The following is an 18,222-nucleotide window of genomic DNA, read 5'->3' on the forward strand; positions in this document are numbered from 1 at the left end:
GGTGTGGCTGTAGGTCTGATGTCATCGATTGTGTCTCCCTATAAAAGGGATCACTCGATCGATGCAGCCGCCACAGTAAAGCACGGGGAAGCTGTGTTTACATACGGCTCTCCCCGTTCTTCAGCTCCGGGGAGCGATCGCGAGGGGGCGGCTAGAAACGAATAGCCACGCCCTCGTCCCGGATCGCTCCTGGGTCGACCGACGTCTAGGCAGGCATGTACAGGTACGTTGATGTGCCTGTCCGTGCCATTCTGCCGACGTAAATGTACATGCGGCGGTCCAGAAGTGGTTAAAGAATCCCTTGGAAGGGTTTTATAAATTTCAGGTTGGACAACAAACTGACCCCTTTTACAGGCAACTGCAGGTTCTAAAAAAGAAAAGTCGATCGATGAAATCGCTTTCCGTATGGCGCTAGTCGTCCACACGGGGGGGGGGGGGGCCAACAAATATCGCTCTCCAAGAAAGCATACGAATGTCTGGAAAAGTGTGGGCGAGCGGCACAGTTAGAGGATCATTGTCACAGTGTTCATCAGCGGACTCTTGGGTTTGGAAGCAATGATTGTATACGTTTTATTCCCATAAATCTCTCTGCAATAAATAATGATTTGATATATAAATGTATAAAAAACTAGACGACTTATTTAATAAAACGGTGCCTGTGGTGAGCATTGGCAGCACCTCACGGCAAGCCAATCACCATCAGCTCCCGAAAGCCTGTGCTAAAACCCCAACAACTGAAAAGCTGGCCTGCGGTGGATTGCTATAGGATTGCTGCACCTCTCTGCCCCCCCCCCTGCACCACGTTATTAAATAAAACTCTATGTACTTGTAAAAGTGGATCCACGGTTGTCTACCCTCTTTAAGGCTAGATTCCAGGTATGGCTTTTTTTTTTTGCATAGTTAGGCCTTATTCACGTGGGACTACTACAGCATACGTCGTGACGTCGCCGTGCCACCTTGCGACGTCGCCGAGCCACCTTGCGACGTCGCCGAGCCACCTTGCGACGTCGCCGAGCCACCTTGCGACGTCGCCGAGCCACCTTGCGACGTCGCCGAGCCACCTTGCGACGTCGCCGAGCCACCTTGCGACGTCGCCACATCTCATCCAGAGAGCCCATTGCATTCGCTGAGAAAAAGGCAAGGCGGCGATTTCCAGTTTCCACAGGCATCCCATGGGTATGGCATATGCATTTCCACATTGAACCGAGCTGAACCAAGGTTAGACCTTGTTCACACGGACTTGCACCTTTGCGAGGGCTGCGTTTGTCCGCATGGGGATGCATGCATCCTCATGCAGGCGGTCCCATTCAAGTCAACTGGGATGCAGCAGCTGCAGAGACGCAGCCGCTGCTCCTAATTTGACAGCTGTGCAGAAGTGGGACAATTTTGACAGCTGTGCTGACTGGGGCCGTGCACCTGCCCTACTGTCATATTGGGAGCAGCTGCTGTGTCCATGCAGCCGCTGCTTCTCAACTGACACGGCATCAATGGGACCGCCTGTATGGGGATGCATGGAACACCTACGCATCCCCATGTGGGTAAACACGGCCCTCGCAAAGGCCCAACATTGGTTCAGCGCGGTTAAATGTGGGTATGCATATGCCATACCCATGGGATCCCTGTGGTAACTGGAAATCACTGCCTCGCTTTTTTCTCAGTAAAAGCAATGTGCTCACTGGAGAAGATGTCGCAACGTCACCAGGTGGCGCGGCGACGTCACAATCTTCACCTGCTTCCCAACTGACATGGCATCAATGGGACTGCCTGCATGGGGATGCACGGAACACCTACGCATCCCATTGTGGGCAAACACAGCCCTCGCAAAGGTGCAAGTCCATGTGAACGAGGCCCAACATTGGTTCAGCGCGGTTCAATGTGGGTATGCATATTCCATACCCATGGGATCCCTGTGGTAACTGGAAAATCACTGCCTCGCCTTTTTCTCAGTGAATGCAATGCGCTCACTGGATAAGACGTGGCGACGTCACCAGGTGGCGCGGCCAAACGTCAATCTTCACCTCGTTTCCGTCAGAGAACACTTTGGCATTCTGGAAACTGGAAATCTCTGCCAAGCATTTTTCTCAATGCAATGCACTCTCTGGATAGGATGTGGCGACGTCACCAGGTGGCGCGGCCAAACGTCAATCTTCACCTCGTTTCCGTCAGAGAACACTTTGGCATTCTGGAAACTGGATATCTCTGCCTAGCATTTTTCTCAATGCACTCTCTGGATAAGATGTGGCGATGTCACCAGGTGGCGCGGCGGACGTCACAACCCTCACCTCGTTCAGTCAGAGAATACTTTGCTAGGCATTCTTGTCAATGGTGCCAATGCTGAACAGGCAGCTTCTTGCCACAGAATGTGGAAGGTGGTGGAGATTACTACAGCGACTACCACATCCCCGGGTAGGGCGCCATACATTCTTATATTAGTCCAAGCTGGACCAATGTAGCCAATCCAAAAAAAAAAAAAAAAAGGGGGGGGGATTAAAGTAGAATAATGGGCAAATAATTATTTTTTGGTGGAGTAAAGGAGGGTTATAACCCCCGTCAGATTTTTTTTCTCTTGCGATCTGTGCCCCATTTGGGAGGTTTCCCTTTACTTCCTGTCCCATAGCCAAAACAGGAAGTTAGACGAAATCCCTGCAAATTTAGGGGATTCCCTCAGGTCACCAGAACCAGTGTCCCCAATGGAAGATTTCCCCCTCTATTACTTTTCTGGGGCAGCACAAAATTTGGGATTCTCTTTTACTTTCAATGAACAGGACAAATAGGAGGATGAATCTCCCACTAACAGAGGCACAGCCAGCAATAAAACCTGACAGGGGTTCTAATCCCTCTTCACTTTGTCCAAAACAAAAAAAAAGTTTTGCCTTTAGTTATACCTAGTTTAGCCCTAGGGGCAGGACGAAACGCGTCGTGTACGTAGCTTGGTCAGAGTAGTTGAGGCTGCTTTCATTTCCATTACAAACGGCTTTGTATGGTGTGTGGCGATTTCGCTTATGCTCCTTCAGTATGCAGGGCGTTGGGGGTGGACTTCTTTCTTACCTTCACCCAAAAAATGGCCCAGAGAGCCCGGGGGGAGACCCTAAGCTTCCCCAGGTCAACAAGCAAAAAAAGAAACCATACCTGGTAATCATCTTCAACAGAGATGTATCCGGCACCAAGTTAGAGGAGAGTTGGCTCCATTGAGTGGAATTTTTGGAACCCCCCCGAGAGGGGTATGGTGGAAAGGTCTAGAAATCTTACACCAGGACACCATTGCAGCAACATGAGAGGTATTAAAGTGCATTAGACAGGATACCGAGAGTCTTGCTAACCATATTAATGGGCATGTGGGGGGGGAGGGTTCAAACAGAGGATATAGGAGCACCGCACGCTTCTGCCTACGATGTCAATAAAAGAGAACTAGTTACCCCGTATGATTGTCAACACAATATATGTACACTGGGAATTTTTTCCACCAACCCAATAGGTCAGTCCCACCAACCGATCATAATAAAGGATTTCCTCCCCCTTAGGGGGTTATAGCTTGAAGTTTACAATGTTCCCTCTTCTACTATGACATCATAAGGACAGAAGGCACAGAACAAACTAAAAGAAAAAAAAATTCTGGCTGAAACCCTCCTCCTGATTGGATCCTCCCCAAAGACAAATTTTTTAAATAAAACCCCAAAATGTTTAACACGCATTGTAGAACCACAGCTCCCAACGTCCCACAGCAGAAGAGAATGCTGGGAGCTGGAGTTCAAAAGCAGCCAGGGGGACTAACAAAGCTACCCTCCCCCTCCCCAAGCAGGAAGAAAATGCAAGGAGCTGAACTTGGACATCTGCCAATACTCCGGACAGCTTTTGGTTTCTGGCTGGGTTCCCCCCCCCCCCCCACATTGATTCTCTTTAGTTATGTTTGGCCCTGCCCCCCTTCAAATAAGACTTCCAACGGCGGATGAAGTCCCTAAATATTGGCGAGCCGTCCATACTGGCCAGGAGCTGCAGCTGATTGATATGGGTGGTGTGATAGTCCCAACGGGCAAGGTTTGGGGCAGTGCCTAGCATGAAGTGCCTCAAGTCGTAGATACTTCCTGAACCCGTGTCGTAAAGAGGCAACATGGCGCGGAGCGACTCCATCCCCCGCTCGTATAGCAGCCGCGCCTCTTTGCCCTGCTTTTCCCCGGCGGTTTCTTTAAGATCGTAGAGACCAAGCAGAGCGTAAATGAAGCCGTTCAGCACAAAGGAGCTAGGCGTCGTAGGGTATTCCTCGTACCAGTCGTATTTGTTCATAAACACAGCTTTCACCCCGTGCTTCTCTGAAGGCAATTTGAAAGGAGCGGTTGCTCTGAGAGCCGAGTCTAGATACGCCTGCTCCTTAGTCAGCAGGTACGCACGGACCAATGTCGATATGGCCTGCCCCTGTGCCATGGCAGAGTACCACCCTGGTTCCAGAGCCTTAAAGCCCTCTCCCAGCTTTCTAGTCACCATAATTGGCCAGCCACCTTTGGCGTCCTGATTCCTCACCAACCAATCACTGGCGGCAAAGAAAGCAGCCGTGTGGGCAGTGGTGGAGATGGTGACGTTATCCAGGAAACCGCTGCCCTTTACCACGAGGCGGACAACCTTCTTCGGCATGATCTTCGTTTGACGAACGGCCTTGGTGTTGGACAGTCCTACTCCTTTCTTCAAGTCCGTCAACAAGTCACGGGTCAGCGTGCTCCAGGCTGTCCGAGATCCCACCCCATAATAAACATCATGGTTATGGAAAGCAATGAGCTGCGTATTGGTCACGTAGTGTATGGTGAACAGTTGGTTCTTCTCGGTGGTCTCCAGAACCACGGAAATGCTACCGTTCGTCAAGAACTTCAAGTCAAGGGACAGAATGAAGTCTCTGGCGTTGCCCAACGTTAACGAGGCTCCCTCTGAATTTTCTGCAAGAAAAAGCAAAATAAGAACAAAGGATTAATAAGGAAAGAAACAACACAATAAAATGATCTCTACCGTAGCACCAAAAAAAGAGGAACCGCTGACCATATTAAAGCCTTCGAAGAATTTATTGAACCATCCAACCGACTGCGCAATCTGACGTGCAAACTACCAATGCCAGTCAGGAGCTTACTAATGGGGCACCCTTTGAGTACTACCCTATGATACGGTGGAAGTGAAACGCGTTAGTATGGTCTGTACATTAGATGGAGTACTCTGTTGTCCTTCCTTTTTTTGGAGCCTCTGTAGAGGCAGTATCCTCCCTCTATGGTACACCACATGACTATCTTTGAGGTGTTCGTCCTGATGCAGCCTTTAAAATTACATGTTTAGGCGCTTCCATCTATATTTACAGGCAATTCTTTACAATTCTATTCAATTACTGTAATGTCATATTCTCTGAGCCTTTTGAATATGGTAAAGCAGGGTTTGACAAATTTGCTTGGAATCTTGGAGCCAGCTAAAAAAGTTAGGAGCCAGAAAACGCACCCCGTCCCGACGAGCTTGCACGCAGAAGCGAACACATACGTGAGTAGCGCCTGCATATGTAAACGGTGTTCAAACCGCACGTGAGGTCTCGCCGTGATTGGTAGAGCGAGAGCAATAATTCTAGTCCTAGACCTTCTCTGTAACTCAAAACATGCAACCTGTAGATTTTTTTAAACGTCGCCTATGAAGATTTTAAAGGGTAAAAGTTTGTCGGCATTCCACGAGCGGACGCACTTTTGAAGCGTGACATGTTGGGTATCAATTTACTCGGCGTAACATTATCTTTCACATTATTAAAAAAATGGGGATAACTTTACTGTTGTCTTATTTTTTTATTAAAAAAAGTGTAATTTTTTCCCAAAAAAGTGCGCTTGTAAGACCGCTGCGCAAATACGGCGTGACAGAAAGTATTGCAACGATCGCTATTTTATTCTCTAGGGTGTTAGGATAAAAAATATATATAATGTCTGGGGGTTCTAATTAGAGGGAAGAAGATGGCAGTGAAAATACTGAAAAATAACATTAGAATTGCTGTTCAACTTGTAATGCTTAACTTGTAATACCAACGGCCACGACCAGATGGCGCCAGCTCACACATCTGGTGGTAACTTGTAATACCAACAGCTCACCACCAGATGGCTCCAGCTCACAAAAAAAAAAAAAACTAAAAGAAAAAAAAAATTCCGGCTGAAACCCTCCTCCTGATTGGATCCTCCCCAAAGACAAATTTTTTAAATAAAACCCCAAAAATGTTTAACACGCATTGTAGAACCACAGCTCCCAGAGAAAAAGAAGAGAGAAAAGAAGATTCGCGGAGAGAAAAAGGAGAGAAAAGAAGATTCCCGGAGAGAAAAAGAAGAGAAAAGAAGATTCCCGGAGAGAAAAAGAAGAGAAAAGAAGATTCCCGGAGAGAAAAAGAAGAGAAAAGAAGATTGCCGGAGAGAAAAGAAGAAGATTCCCGGAGAGAAAAGAAGAAGATTCCCAGAGAGAAAAGAAGAAGATTCCCAGAGAGAAAAGAAGAAGATTCCCAGAGAGAAAAGAAGAAGATTCCCAGAGAGAAAAGAAGAAGATTCCCAGAGAGAAAAGAAGAAGATTCCCGGAGAGAAAAGAAGAAGATTCCCGGAGAGAAAAGAAGAAGATTCCCAGAGAGAAAAGAAGAAGATTCCCAGAGAGAAAAGAAGAAGATTCCCAGAGAGAAAAGAAGAAGATTCCCAGAGAGAAAAGAAGAAGATTCCCAGAGAGAAAAGAAGAAGATTCCCAGAGAGAAAAGAAGATTCCCGGAGAGAAAAGAAGATTCCCGGAGAGAAAAAGAAGAGAGAAAAGAAGATTCCCGGAGAGAAAAAGAAGAGAGAAAAGAAGATTCCCGGAGAGAAAAAGGAGAGAAAAGAAGATTCCCGGAGAGAAAAAGAAGAGAAAAGAAGATTCCCGGAGAGAAAAAGAAGAGAAAAGAAGATTGCCGGAGAGAAAAAGAAGAGAAAAGAAGATTGCCGGAGAGAAAAGAAGATTGCCGGAGAGAAAAGAAGATTGCCGGAGAGAAAAGAAGATTGCCGGAGAGAAAAGAAGATTGCCGGAGAGAAAAGAAGATTCCCGGAGAGAAAAGAAGATTCCCGGAGAGAAAAAGAAGAGAGAAAAGAAGATTCCCGGAGAGAAAAAGAAGATTCCCGGAGAGAAAAGATTGCCGGAGAGAAAAGATTGCCGGAGAGAAAAGAAGATTGCCGGAGAGAAAAGAAGATTGCCGGAGAGAAAAGAAGATTGCCGGAGAGAAAAGAAGATTGCCGGAGAGAAAAGAAGATTGCCGGAGAGAAAAGAAGATTGCCGGAGAGAAAAGAAGATTGCCGGAGAGAAAAGAAGATTCCCGGAGAGAAAAGAAGATTCCCGGAGAGAAAAAGAAGAGAGAAAAGAAGATTCCCGGAGAGAAAAGATTGCCGGAGAGAAAAGATTGCCGGAGAGAAAAGAAGATTCCCGGAGAGAAAAGAAGATTCCCGGAGAGAAAAGAAGATTCCCGGAGAGAAAAAGAAGAGAGAAAAGAAGAAGATTCCCGGAGAGAAAAGAAGAAGATTCCCGGAGAGAAAAGAAGAAGATTCCCGGAGAGAAAAGAAGAAGATTCCCGGAGAGAAAAGAAGAAGATTCCCGGAGAGAAAAGAAGAAGATTCCCGGAGAGAAAAGAAGAAGATTCCCGGAGAGAAAAGAAGAAGATTCCCGGAGAGAAAAGAAGAAGATTCCCGGAGAGAAAAGAAGAAGATTCCCGGAGAGAAAAGAAGAAGATTCCCGGAGAGAAAAGAAGAAGATTCCCGGAGAGAAAAGAAGAAGATTCCCGGAGAGAAAAGAAGATTGCCGGAGAGAAAAAGAAGAGAGAAAAGAAGATTGCCGGAGAGAAAAAGAAGATTGCCGGAGAGAAAAAGAAGATTGCCGGAGAGAAAAAGAAGATTGCCGGAGAGAAAAGAAGATTGCCGGAGAGAAAAGAAGATTGCCGGAGAGAAAAGAAGATTCCCGGAGAGAAAAGAAGATTCCCGGAGAGAAAAGAAGATTCCCGGAGAGAAAAGAAGAAGATTCCCGGAGAGAAAAGAAGATTCCCGGAGAGAAAAGAAGATTCCCGGAGAGAAAAGAAGATTCCCAGAGAGAAACTAAAGAGAGAAAAGAAGATTCCCAGAGAGAAACTAAAGAGAGAAAAGAAGATTCCCAGAGAGATTCCCAGAGAGAAACTAAAGAGAGAAAAGAAGATTCCCGGAGAGAAAAGAAGAAGATTCCCGGAGAGAAAAGAAGAAGATTCCCGGAGAGAAAAGAAGAAGATTCCCGGAGAGAAAAGAAGAAGATTCCCGGAGAGAAAAGAAGAAGATTCCCGGAGAGAAAAGAAGAAGATTCCCGGAGAGAAAAGAAGAAGATTCCCGGAGAGAAAAGAAGAAGATTCCCGGAGAGAAAAGAAGAAGATTCCCGGAGAGAAAAGAAGATTCCCGGAGAGAAAAGAAGATTCCCGGGAGAGAAAAGAAGATTCCCGGAGAGAAAAGAAGATTCCCGGAGAGAAAAGAAGATTGCCGGAGAGAAAAAGAAGAGAGAAAAGATTGCCGGAGAGAAAAAGAAGATTGCCGGAGAGAAAAGTAGATTGCCGGAGAGAAAAGAAGATTGCCGGAGAGAAAAGAAGATTGCCGGAGAGAAAAGAAGATTGCCGGAGAGAAAAGAAGATTGCCGGAGAGAAAAGAAGATTGCCGGAGAGAAAAGAAGATTGCCGGAGAGAAAAGAAGATTGCCGGAGAGAAAAGAAGATTCCCGGAGAGAAAAGAAGAAGATTCCCGGAGAGAAAAGAAGAAGATTCCCGGAGAGAAAAGAAGAAGATTCCCGGAGAGAAAAGAAGAAGATTCCCGGAGAGAAAAGAAGATTCCCGGAGAGAAAAGAAGATTCCCAGAGAGAAACTAAAGAGAGAAAAGAAGATTCCCAGAGAGAAACTAAAGAGAGAAAAGAAGATTCCCAGAGAGATTCCCAGAGAGAAACTAAAGAGAGAAAAGAAGATTCCCGGAGAGAAAAGAAGATTCCCAGAGAGGAAAGAAGAGAGAAACTAAGATTTCCGGCAACATGAAGGTTTTGTCGGCAGAATTTTGAAAATCAATAGTGGCATCATCGGATCACAAAAAAAAAAAAAAAAAAAAATTCTGATTTCGAAAAGAAAATTCGTTCGAAATAAGACTGGGATGCCATTAAAGTTCATGTGCGTGTAAAGGCAGGCGTCCCAATACTTTTGGTAATAGAGTGTGTGTATATGTAATATATATGTTTTTTTTTTTTTTTTGCATCCTTTTAGGAGAGAAGTGACAGGATCAGCCCCCGGCAGGGAAGTAGTTAAACATCATTAAAGTTTATTGAGCATTAAAAATAACGGCGCGCCGGTTCACACCATCTGCCTTTGCTTCGCTAACAAGCTTTTAAAGTAGCGAGTCGTCGCCAATCAATACCCATTAGGATTAACGAGCCAATCACTTGAGGAGACAATGAAGTCACTTTTGTCATCACCTTCTGAGAAGCCCTCAGGAGACCCCTGTTGGGAGGACAGACCTTCTACTCGGCTAATTAAAACCGCCGCGCAGACACGTCTCGCCGGTGACAAATCTCGCCGTCACCGACCAGCGAGAGGAAAGCGCGCGGCTCGGGCCTCCGGGCGGGAAACAGGAGGAAATGTCAATGTATACAGTAGGCTCCGGAGGAGAAAACGCACCGCTCAGCCCTGTGCTAAATATATACGACCCACAATTCCCTCTATATGGCCAACTGCACTGCTAACAAGCTGGTCTGAAAGCCCCATACTGCAAGTGGAGGGTCATCAAGACACCTCAAACCCCCAACTGTGTAATTAGTCACCCAAGGCCCCTCCTCCCAGGTCAGAGAATGCCACAAGTAGAGTACAGTGGAACCTCTGTTTACGAGCAACGCGGTCAACGAGTGTTTTCAAGAGAGCTGCGCGATTATTCGCGGAGAGAATCGCGATCTCGATTCTCCCCGCGGGATAACACACGATTTTCGGGTGCGGCCATAAATTATTCTCACCTGTCCCATGTGTGCATGTGTCTCGGAAGTCGCTGACATTCCCCATCACCACCATCCTCCAATCCGCAGCAGGAACGTCATCATCCACCACCCGCTGCCGCATGACATGCCAGGATATGTAGTCCCGCCTCTGTTAGTGAAGGGGGAGGTCACCTTGTAGAACTACCAATCCCAGGATTCCTAGCAGGCCTGGTTCCAGACAGGGAGCGGAGCAGAGAATGCTGACCGGAGCCGGGGAGATGAGGGCAGGTGCTGGGGGAGCCCGGCCGGAGCTTTACTGCTGGAGGAGGCAGAAGACGGGGGGGGCACCAAGGTGAGGGCCGGCGGAGTTGTTCCGTGTAACCCGGAGCCTGAGAGAGAGAACCATTGTACTACCTGGGGGCCTGAGCGAGAGTATACATATATGGATAGGGGTGACAACATGGGCAATGGTGACAACATGGGCAATGGTGACAACATGGGCAATGGTGACAACATGGGCAATGGTGACAAGAACGGGGTTTACTACCGCTTTAAATAAAAAAAATTGAGAATCGTGATCTTCATTTTATGCAAAAGAATCGCGATTCTCATTTTTCCCAGAATCGTGCAGCTCTAGTTTTGAATAACGAGCAACTTTTTTTTATTAATTTTTTTATTCTAATTCGGTTTGTGACTGTTGTCTCGCGAGCAGAATTCAAGCTAATGGGGCGTGCAGTACCGCATTTGGCCAGAGGTGCGGGGGGGCGCCGGTGAGACTTCGGAGCCGTTCGGAAATACTTTGTTCCCTTTGCACAGGTTTCCAAGATCAGCCGAGCTGTTCCCGAGTACTTCCGAGGCTCTCCGGCACCCCACCTCTGGCCACATGCGGTATTGCATGCCATAGAAGTCAATGCGGAGCAAACTATCTTAATTTCCATTGACTTCTATGGGGAAACCGATGGGCGCCGATGAGGCTGCACTGATGGACACTACCAACAGGCTTGCCACTTATCGGGTTACCGCTTATCCATTCACAACGCGCGACGCGACTCACGCATGCGCAGTAGGGAACCGGCTGTGAAGCCTGAAGGCTCCACTGCCAGTTTCCCTTAGTTGGAATGGCGGCGTCTGCACCCGCTACGGTGGATGAGCCGGTACTTGTAGCTACTGACTTTAAAAATAAAAATGTTTGCGTCTGGAACTCCGTTTTATAAAATGTTAGAGTTCAAAGTACATATCTGGCCAAATGCGAAATCTGCCGAGTGTCCCGGCCTGCTGAGGATAGCGAATCACAGCCGCTGAAGGTGCTCCCAGGGCTGGAGGACAAGTTCCAGGGCCCCTGTGGGTATAGATTGGAAATGTCAGCTTGGGGGCAGACCGCCTCCATCTCCTCCAGCGGCTGTGATTTGCTATCATCGGCGGACCGGGACACCTTTGAAGATTTCGTATTTGGCCAAATATGCGCTATGGGTTCTACCATTTTTAACCACTTGATCACCGAGGACGTCCTCGACTTTGCGCAGTGATATCTGAATGATGGGGGCAGCTACAGGCATCATTCAGATATCGCCGTCTTCAGCTGGCGATTCTGTGCACGATAAGAACGATCAAAGCCGCAGTTCCGCCGCTTGATCGTTCTTATAGTCCCCTCCCGCCGCCATCCGGTGCTTCTCCGGGCTCTCCCGTGCCATCGGGGGCCCAGAGAGCGAATCGGCCGGCGCTGCTGGGAAGCATAGAGATGACTGGTGACCGGATGGTCACCAGTCATCTCTATGACCGTCGGAGGACCGGGCATGACGTCACAACGGTCACCAGTCATCTCTATGCTTCCCAGCAGCGCCGGCCGATTCGCTCTCCGGGCCCCCCGATGGCCGGAAGTAAACAAAGGCGCAATCGCGGCTGTCGGCATGTGATCAGTGAATTTGTTTTCACCGATTTCATGCTTGTAAGCCTGGAGGAGAGATGTGGGGGGAGGGGAAGGTCTTATTGACCCCCCCCGCCTCTCTCCATAAAGAGGACCTGTCACAGTGATTCCTTTTACAAGGGATGTTAACATTCCTTGTAATAGGAAAAAAAGTGATAAAAAAATAAATAAAAAAAAAAAGAAGTAAAAATGAAGTAAAATAATATATATATATATATATATATATATATATATATATATATATATATATATATATATATATATATATATATATATATATATATATATATATATATATATATATATATATATTTTATTTTAAAACGCCCCTGTCACCGGGAAGCTTGCGTGCAGAAGCGAACACGCATGCAAGTCCCGCCCACATATGTAAACGCCGTTCAAACCCCCACATGTGAGGTATCGTCGCGTGCGTTAGAGCGTGTGCAACAATTCTAGCACTAGACCTCCTCTGTAAACTCGAAAATAGTAACCTGTAAACATTTTTAAAGTGTCGCCTATGGAGATTTTTAAGTACTGAAGTTTGGCGTCATTCCATGAGTGTGCGCAATTTTAAAGCGTGACGTGTCAGGTATCTATTTACTTGGCGTAACTTAATCTTTCACATTATCCAAAAAAATTGGGCTAACTTTACGGTTTTATTTTTTAATCCATGAAACGTTTTTTTCCCCCCCTAAAAAAAGGCGTTTGAAAAATGATTGCGCAAATACCGTGCGAGAATAAAAAGTTGCAATGACCGCCATTTTATTCCCTAGGCGCAGGGATATGCATTTAGCGGACCTCCAGCTGTTGCAAAACTACAAGTCCCATCATGCCTCTGCCTCTGGGTGCCATGCTTGTGGCTGTCAGAGTCTTGCTATGCCTCATGGGAATTGTAGTTCTGCAACAGCTGGAGGTCCGCTAATTGCATATCCCTGCGGGTGTCTGCTAAAAAAAATAATATATATAATGTTTGGGGGTTCCGATTAATTTTCTAGCCCAAAAAATGTGATTTTTACATGAAGGAGAGAAGTGCCAGAATAGGCGCGGTGATCAAGTGGTTAATAAACTGCCCATTAGATGGCGCTTTTCCCTTACACACACACGAGCGGTGTGGGAATTTGGGCTGCAAAGAATCGCATGCGATTTGCGCCCCGTTCATTTTGTAAACGGCACCGCAAATGCTTGGTGTATCAGCACCGATATCGGTGAAACCCTATTTAAATCTATGACTCTTTATTCCCCTCCCCCATGTCATACACAAAACAACCCATTTGTTACTACTCTAATAAACCATTAAAATGGTGCTAAAACATTCCAGAATAGACAATTTTTTGAACTCGTCTCGCCTTCGAAGCAAACCGGATCACAGGGAGCCGGGTTTTCGGCGACTACAGAACCATGGGAATTTTTCACTGGCCCAGATTCTCAGAAGAGATACGACGGCGTATCTCCAGATGCGCGGTCGTATCTATGTGCCTGATTCTTAGAATCAGTTACGCATAGATTTCCCGTAGATCCGACTGGCGTAACTGTGTTACACTGTCGGATCCTAACGGCATATTTACGCTGGCCGCTAGGTGGCGCTTCCATCGAATTCCACGTTGAGTATGCAAATTGGCTAGATACGCAAATTCCCGAACGTACGCCCGGCCGACGCAGTAAAGTTACGCCGTTTACGTTAGGCTTGTCCCGGCGTATAGTTGCCCCTGCTATATGGTGGCGTAAGTGCGGCGTAACAATGTTAAGTATGGCCGTCGTTCCCGCGTCGAAATTTGAAAAAGTTACGTCGTTTGCGTAAGTCGTTTGTGAATGGGGCTAGACGTCATTTATGTTCACGTCGAAACCAATGACGTCCTTCGGCGTACTTTGGAGCAATGCACACTGGGAAATTCCACAGACGGAGCATGCGCCGTTCGGGAAAAACGTCAATCACGTCGGGTCACAGTAGATTTACATAAAACACGCCCCCCTGATCGAAATTTGAATTAGGCGGGCTTACGCCGGCCGATTTACGATACGTCGACGCAACTTACGGAGCAAGTGCTTTGAGAATACAGCACTTGCCCGTGTAAGTTGCGGAGGCGTAACGTAAATCAGATACGTTACGCCCGCACAAAGATACGCGATCAGACGTGAATCTGGCCCACTATTTGTTGTTCACTTACTTGCACACACAGATTACCCATAATACATTAAAATAGGCATTAAAGCTGAATTCCAGGAACTCGGCTCCTTTGTAAAAAAAAAAAAGCGTAGGGACACGACGAGTTAAATCCAAGGAGGTGCATGACATCTCCTGGGCTTATTATCTCCAGTATTTACATCTGGACAGTTTTATTGCGCTCCCTGCAATACGGCTATCCCTCTACGTCCAGAAGCACCACACTGATGCTTCAGATCCAAGCATCTTCTTCATTGGAGTCGGGGCAGCTGTTATGCCTGCCCCTCCCCTCCTCATGCCCAATCACAGAAGCCTTTGCATTATATGAACTCATTCACAAAATACAAAGGCTTCTGTGAATGGGCAGGCAAAGCTCATTATATGAACTCATTCACAAAATACAAAGGCTTCTGTGAATGGGCAGGCAAAGCTGCTTTGTGTGTTTCTCTCTCTCCTCTCTCACAGCCCTGAGTGGCAGCGTATGCTCCGGCTGAGCCATAAACCCGTCAAATATAAATAAAAGATACATTTAGGAGATTTCAAGCACTTCCTTGGACTTAAAGTGGAGCTCCAGTCATTTTCGTGGTTTATTGTCAGCAGCTATAAAAGCTGTAGCTTCCGACTATAAAAAAAAAAAAAAAAATGCACCTGTCCCAAGATCCAGCGATATGCCCACCCAAGCCGTTCCTTCCCACTTCTGTCCCCGACACTTCAACAGTGGGCACCCAACTGTGACAGCTTGCCGTGAGCCCTGCATTGCAAATGGTCCCGCAGTCTTCTGGGACCTGTGATGTGTCCCCAGGGCTAGACTGGGACAAAAATTTGGCCCTGGACTTCCTCCAGAGTGGCCCACTTTGACATGTCTCTCCTATGGCGGCCGGACAACTCCCGCACCCCATCCCTGGCCACCCAAGCCCCCTGTCCCCCTTCACTAGCCAATAGCCATTCTACTTCATTAGAGTAGAACGGCTGGTACTGGTACTCTTATAGGCAGTACCAGTGGGGAAGCTAGACATTATTTCACCCGGGGCAAAGAATCAGTTTGGTGCCCCCCCTTATGGGACAAGATTAGGCAGAAGTGAGAAACTCCCAGGCCATAGCTGTTGAGTCAGCAGTCTGTCCCCTCCCCCTGATTCTCTGTTCCCCCCAGGTGAGTGTTGCGGGAAGGGAGAGACAGAGGAGCGGGAGGGGGGCAGCGGTCCGCTGTCCCTGAAGCCGGCCCATTGAGCCATCAGCCCACCGGGAAACTCCCTGTAGTCCCAATGGCCAGTCCATCCCTGCGTGTCCCAGAAGACTGAGGGGAGGAAGGGGAAAAGGAGAACTTCCGCTCAGATCATGTAGGCAAAAAAAAAAAGTGCAATTTGGTGAAGAAGATGTGGTGGTGGGGGGGGGGGGGGATGTTGGTTTGGGAGGAGGAGGCCTTAAATTGCAACTTCCCCCTTTTGGGTGGGGCTTGGCTTTAAAAATTGGCTCAATTCCTGGAATTCTGCTTTAATAGTAACAATAAAAAAAGAATAGGAGGTCCACTTTAAAAACCAGCGACTCACCTGGAACCACGAAATTCCTGACATGACTCCCTTTGGTCTTGTCGTAGACGGTGGTCACAGACGCTCCTTTAGGCACAGACCACGTCCCGAGCGCCCCTTCACTCTTCTCGTCCGCCTTCTCATACATCTCCACATGGGGGGGCTTCTCCGTCAGGTTCTTGCTGTAGTGACTCAACCCATACTGGGCGATCTGGATTGGGTAGAAATATCCCTGCGGACCCCACTGGGTAGACAAGGGAACCCCTGGAAAGGACACAACAAAGATTAGTATACATGACGATCTATTCCATCGTATGGCAAACACAGCGATTGCAGAGAGATACCAACGCATGCGTGGCTTAGACCAGTGATGGGGATCCTCGGCTCCCCGGATGTTTTGGAACTACATTTCCCATGATGCTCAGGCACTCTGCAGACTAGCTGAGCATCGTGGGAAATGTAGTCCCAAAACATCCGGGGGTGCCAAGGTTCTCCATCACTGGCTTAGGCAGGGTGACCCAAAAATTTCTAAAACAGGATGGTGTCGTGCAAGATCTGACCTAATCTGGTCTATCAACCACTTAACCCCCGGACCATATTGCTGGTCAAAGACCAGAGCACTTTTTGTGATTCGGCACTGCGTCGCTTTAACTGACAATTGCGCGGTCGTGCGACGTGGCTCCCCAAACAAAATCGGCGTCCTTTTTTCCCCACAAATAGAGCTTTCTTTTGGTGGTATTTGATCACCTCTGCGGTTTTTATTTTTTGTGCTATAAACAAAAATAGAGCGACAATTTTGAAAAAAATGCTTTCTTTTTTACTTTTTTCTATAATAAATATCCCCCAAAAACATATATAAATTTTTTTTTCTCAGTTTAGGCCGATACGTATTCTTCTACCTATTTTTGGTAAAAAGAAAAAAAATCACAATAATCGTTTATCGGTTGGTTTGCGCAAAATTTATAGCGTTTACAAAATAGGGGATAGTTTTATTGCATTTTTATTTTTTTTATTACCAATGGCGGCGATCAGCGATTTTTTTCGTGACTGCGACATTATGGCGGACACATCGGACAATTTTGACACATTTTTGGGACCATTGGCATTTTTATAGCGATTAGTGCTATAAAAATGCATTGGATTACTATAAAAATCCCACTGGCAGGGAAGGGGTTAACACTAGGGGGCGGGGGAGGGGTTAAGTATGTTCCCTGGGTGGCTGGACGGCAAGCAGTTAAAGTCATTGTAAACCCAGATTTTTTTAATAAAAAAAATAAAATAAAAAACAAATATGTTATTACTTACCTGCTCTGTGTAATAGTTTTGCACAGAGCAGCCCCGACCCCTCCTCTTCTGAGGTTCCCTGCCGGTGCTCCTGGCTCCTCCCCCTCACCATGGAAAGTTACTTGCTCTGGGGACACTTGTGCAGGCTCACCCCTGAGCTGGCTGTGTATGACCATAGATGCACACAGCGCAGCTTGGTCCCGCCCACTCCCTGGCTGTGATTGACGGCCGCGGGAGCCATTGGTCTCTATTGCTGTTTCGGAGCCTATGAGGAGGAGGTAGAGCCACTGTCCTGTACAGCGCTGAATTGAGGTTGGGTTTAGGTGCGTAGAAAGGACAGGGTCCCATATTATATATATTTATATTATATTATATTATATTATATTATATTATATATATATATAAATTCTCTGGGGCAGGGGTGTCCAAACTTTTTTCAAAGAGGGCCAGATTTGATGAAGTGAACATGCGTGAGGGCCGACTTTTTTGCCCGACATTCTTTGAACCATTAAAATTTGGTCCAAGTGTGTTCCTCCGAGCAACCAATACACGGCCCAACAAGAATTCTGTTGCCTTTGTGGCTGTGTGTGGTGAAGAGATGAGCTCAGGCGTTTTATTTGGATATACTGTATATATTTCTTTTGTGGCCCCAACGAATCCCAGAGCGCTTCTCAGGACTAAGGATGAGCTTGGGCGTGTTATTTGTATATACCGTATTTATCGGCGTATAACACGCACAGGCTTACCATTGCCATGAATGCAGCCTCGCCATTGCCATGAATGCAGCCTCGCCATTGCCCTGAATGCAGCCTCGCCATTGCCCTGAATGCAGCCTCGCCATTGCCCTGAATGCAGCCTCGCCATTGCCCTGAATGCAGCCTCGCCATTGCCCTGAATGCAGCCTCGCCATTGCCCTGAATGCAGCCTCGCCATTGCCCTGAATGCAGCCTCGCCATTGCCCTGAATGCAGCCTCGCCATTGCCCTGAATGCAGCCTCGCCATTGCCCTGAATGCAGCCTCGCCATTGCCCTGAATGCAGCCTCGCCATTGCCCTGAATGCAGCCTCGCCATTGCCCTGAATGCAGCCTCGCCATTGCCCTGAATGCAGCCTCGCCATTGCCCTGAATGCAGCCTCGCCATTGCCCTGAATGCAGCCTCGCCATTGCCCTGAATGCAGCCTCGCCATTGCCATGAATGCAGCCTCGCCATTGCCCTGAATGCAGCCTCGCCATTGCCATGAATGCAGCCTCGCCATTGCCATGAATGCAGCCTCGCCATTGCCATGAATGCAGCCTCGCCATTGCCATGAATGCAGCCTCGCCATTGCCATGAATGCAGCCTCGCCATTGCCATGAATGCAGCCTCGCC

At 47.4% G+C, this 18,222-nt stretch overlaps 1 protein-coding gene across 1 annotated transcript; it reads right to left on the minus strand.

The window, feature by feature from the left end:
• Positions 1 to 2,701: 2,701 nt before the first annotated feature.
• On the minus strand, positions 2,702 to 15,954 carry LOC120923836 (D-glucuronyl C5-epimerase-like). Its single transcript, XM_040335033.1, has 2 exons — positions 15,592 to 15,954; positions 2,702 to 4,922 (listed from the first exon to the last, which is right to left on the minus strand). Exons 1-2 carry the CDS (start codon positions 15,920 to 15,922, stop codon positions 3,898 to 3,900), a joined length of 1,356 nt encoding a protein of 451 aa, XP_040190967.1. The 5' UTR covers positions 15,923 to 15,954; the 3' UTR covers positions 2,702 to 3,897.
• Positions 15,955 to 18,222: the final 2,268 nt, after the last annotated feature.

This window comes from Rana temporaria, unplaced genomic scaffold (assembly GCF_905171775.1).
Source record: "Rana temporaria unplaced genomic scaffold, aRanTem1.1, whole genome shotgun sequence".
Taxonomy (NCBI): Eukaryota; Metazoa; Chordata; class Amphibia; order Anura; family Ranidae; genus Rana; species Rana temporaria.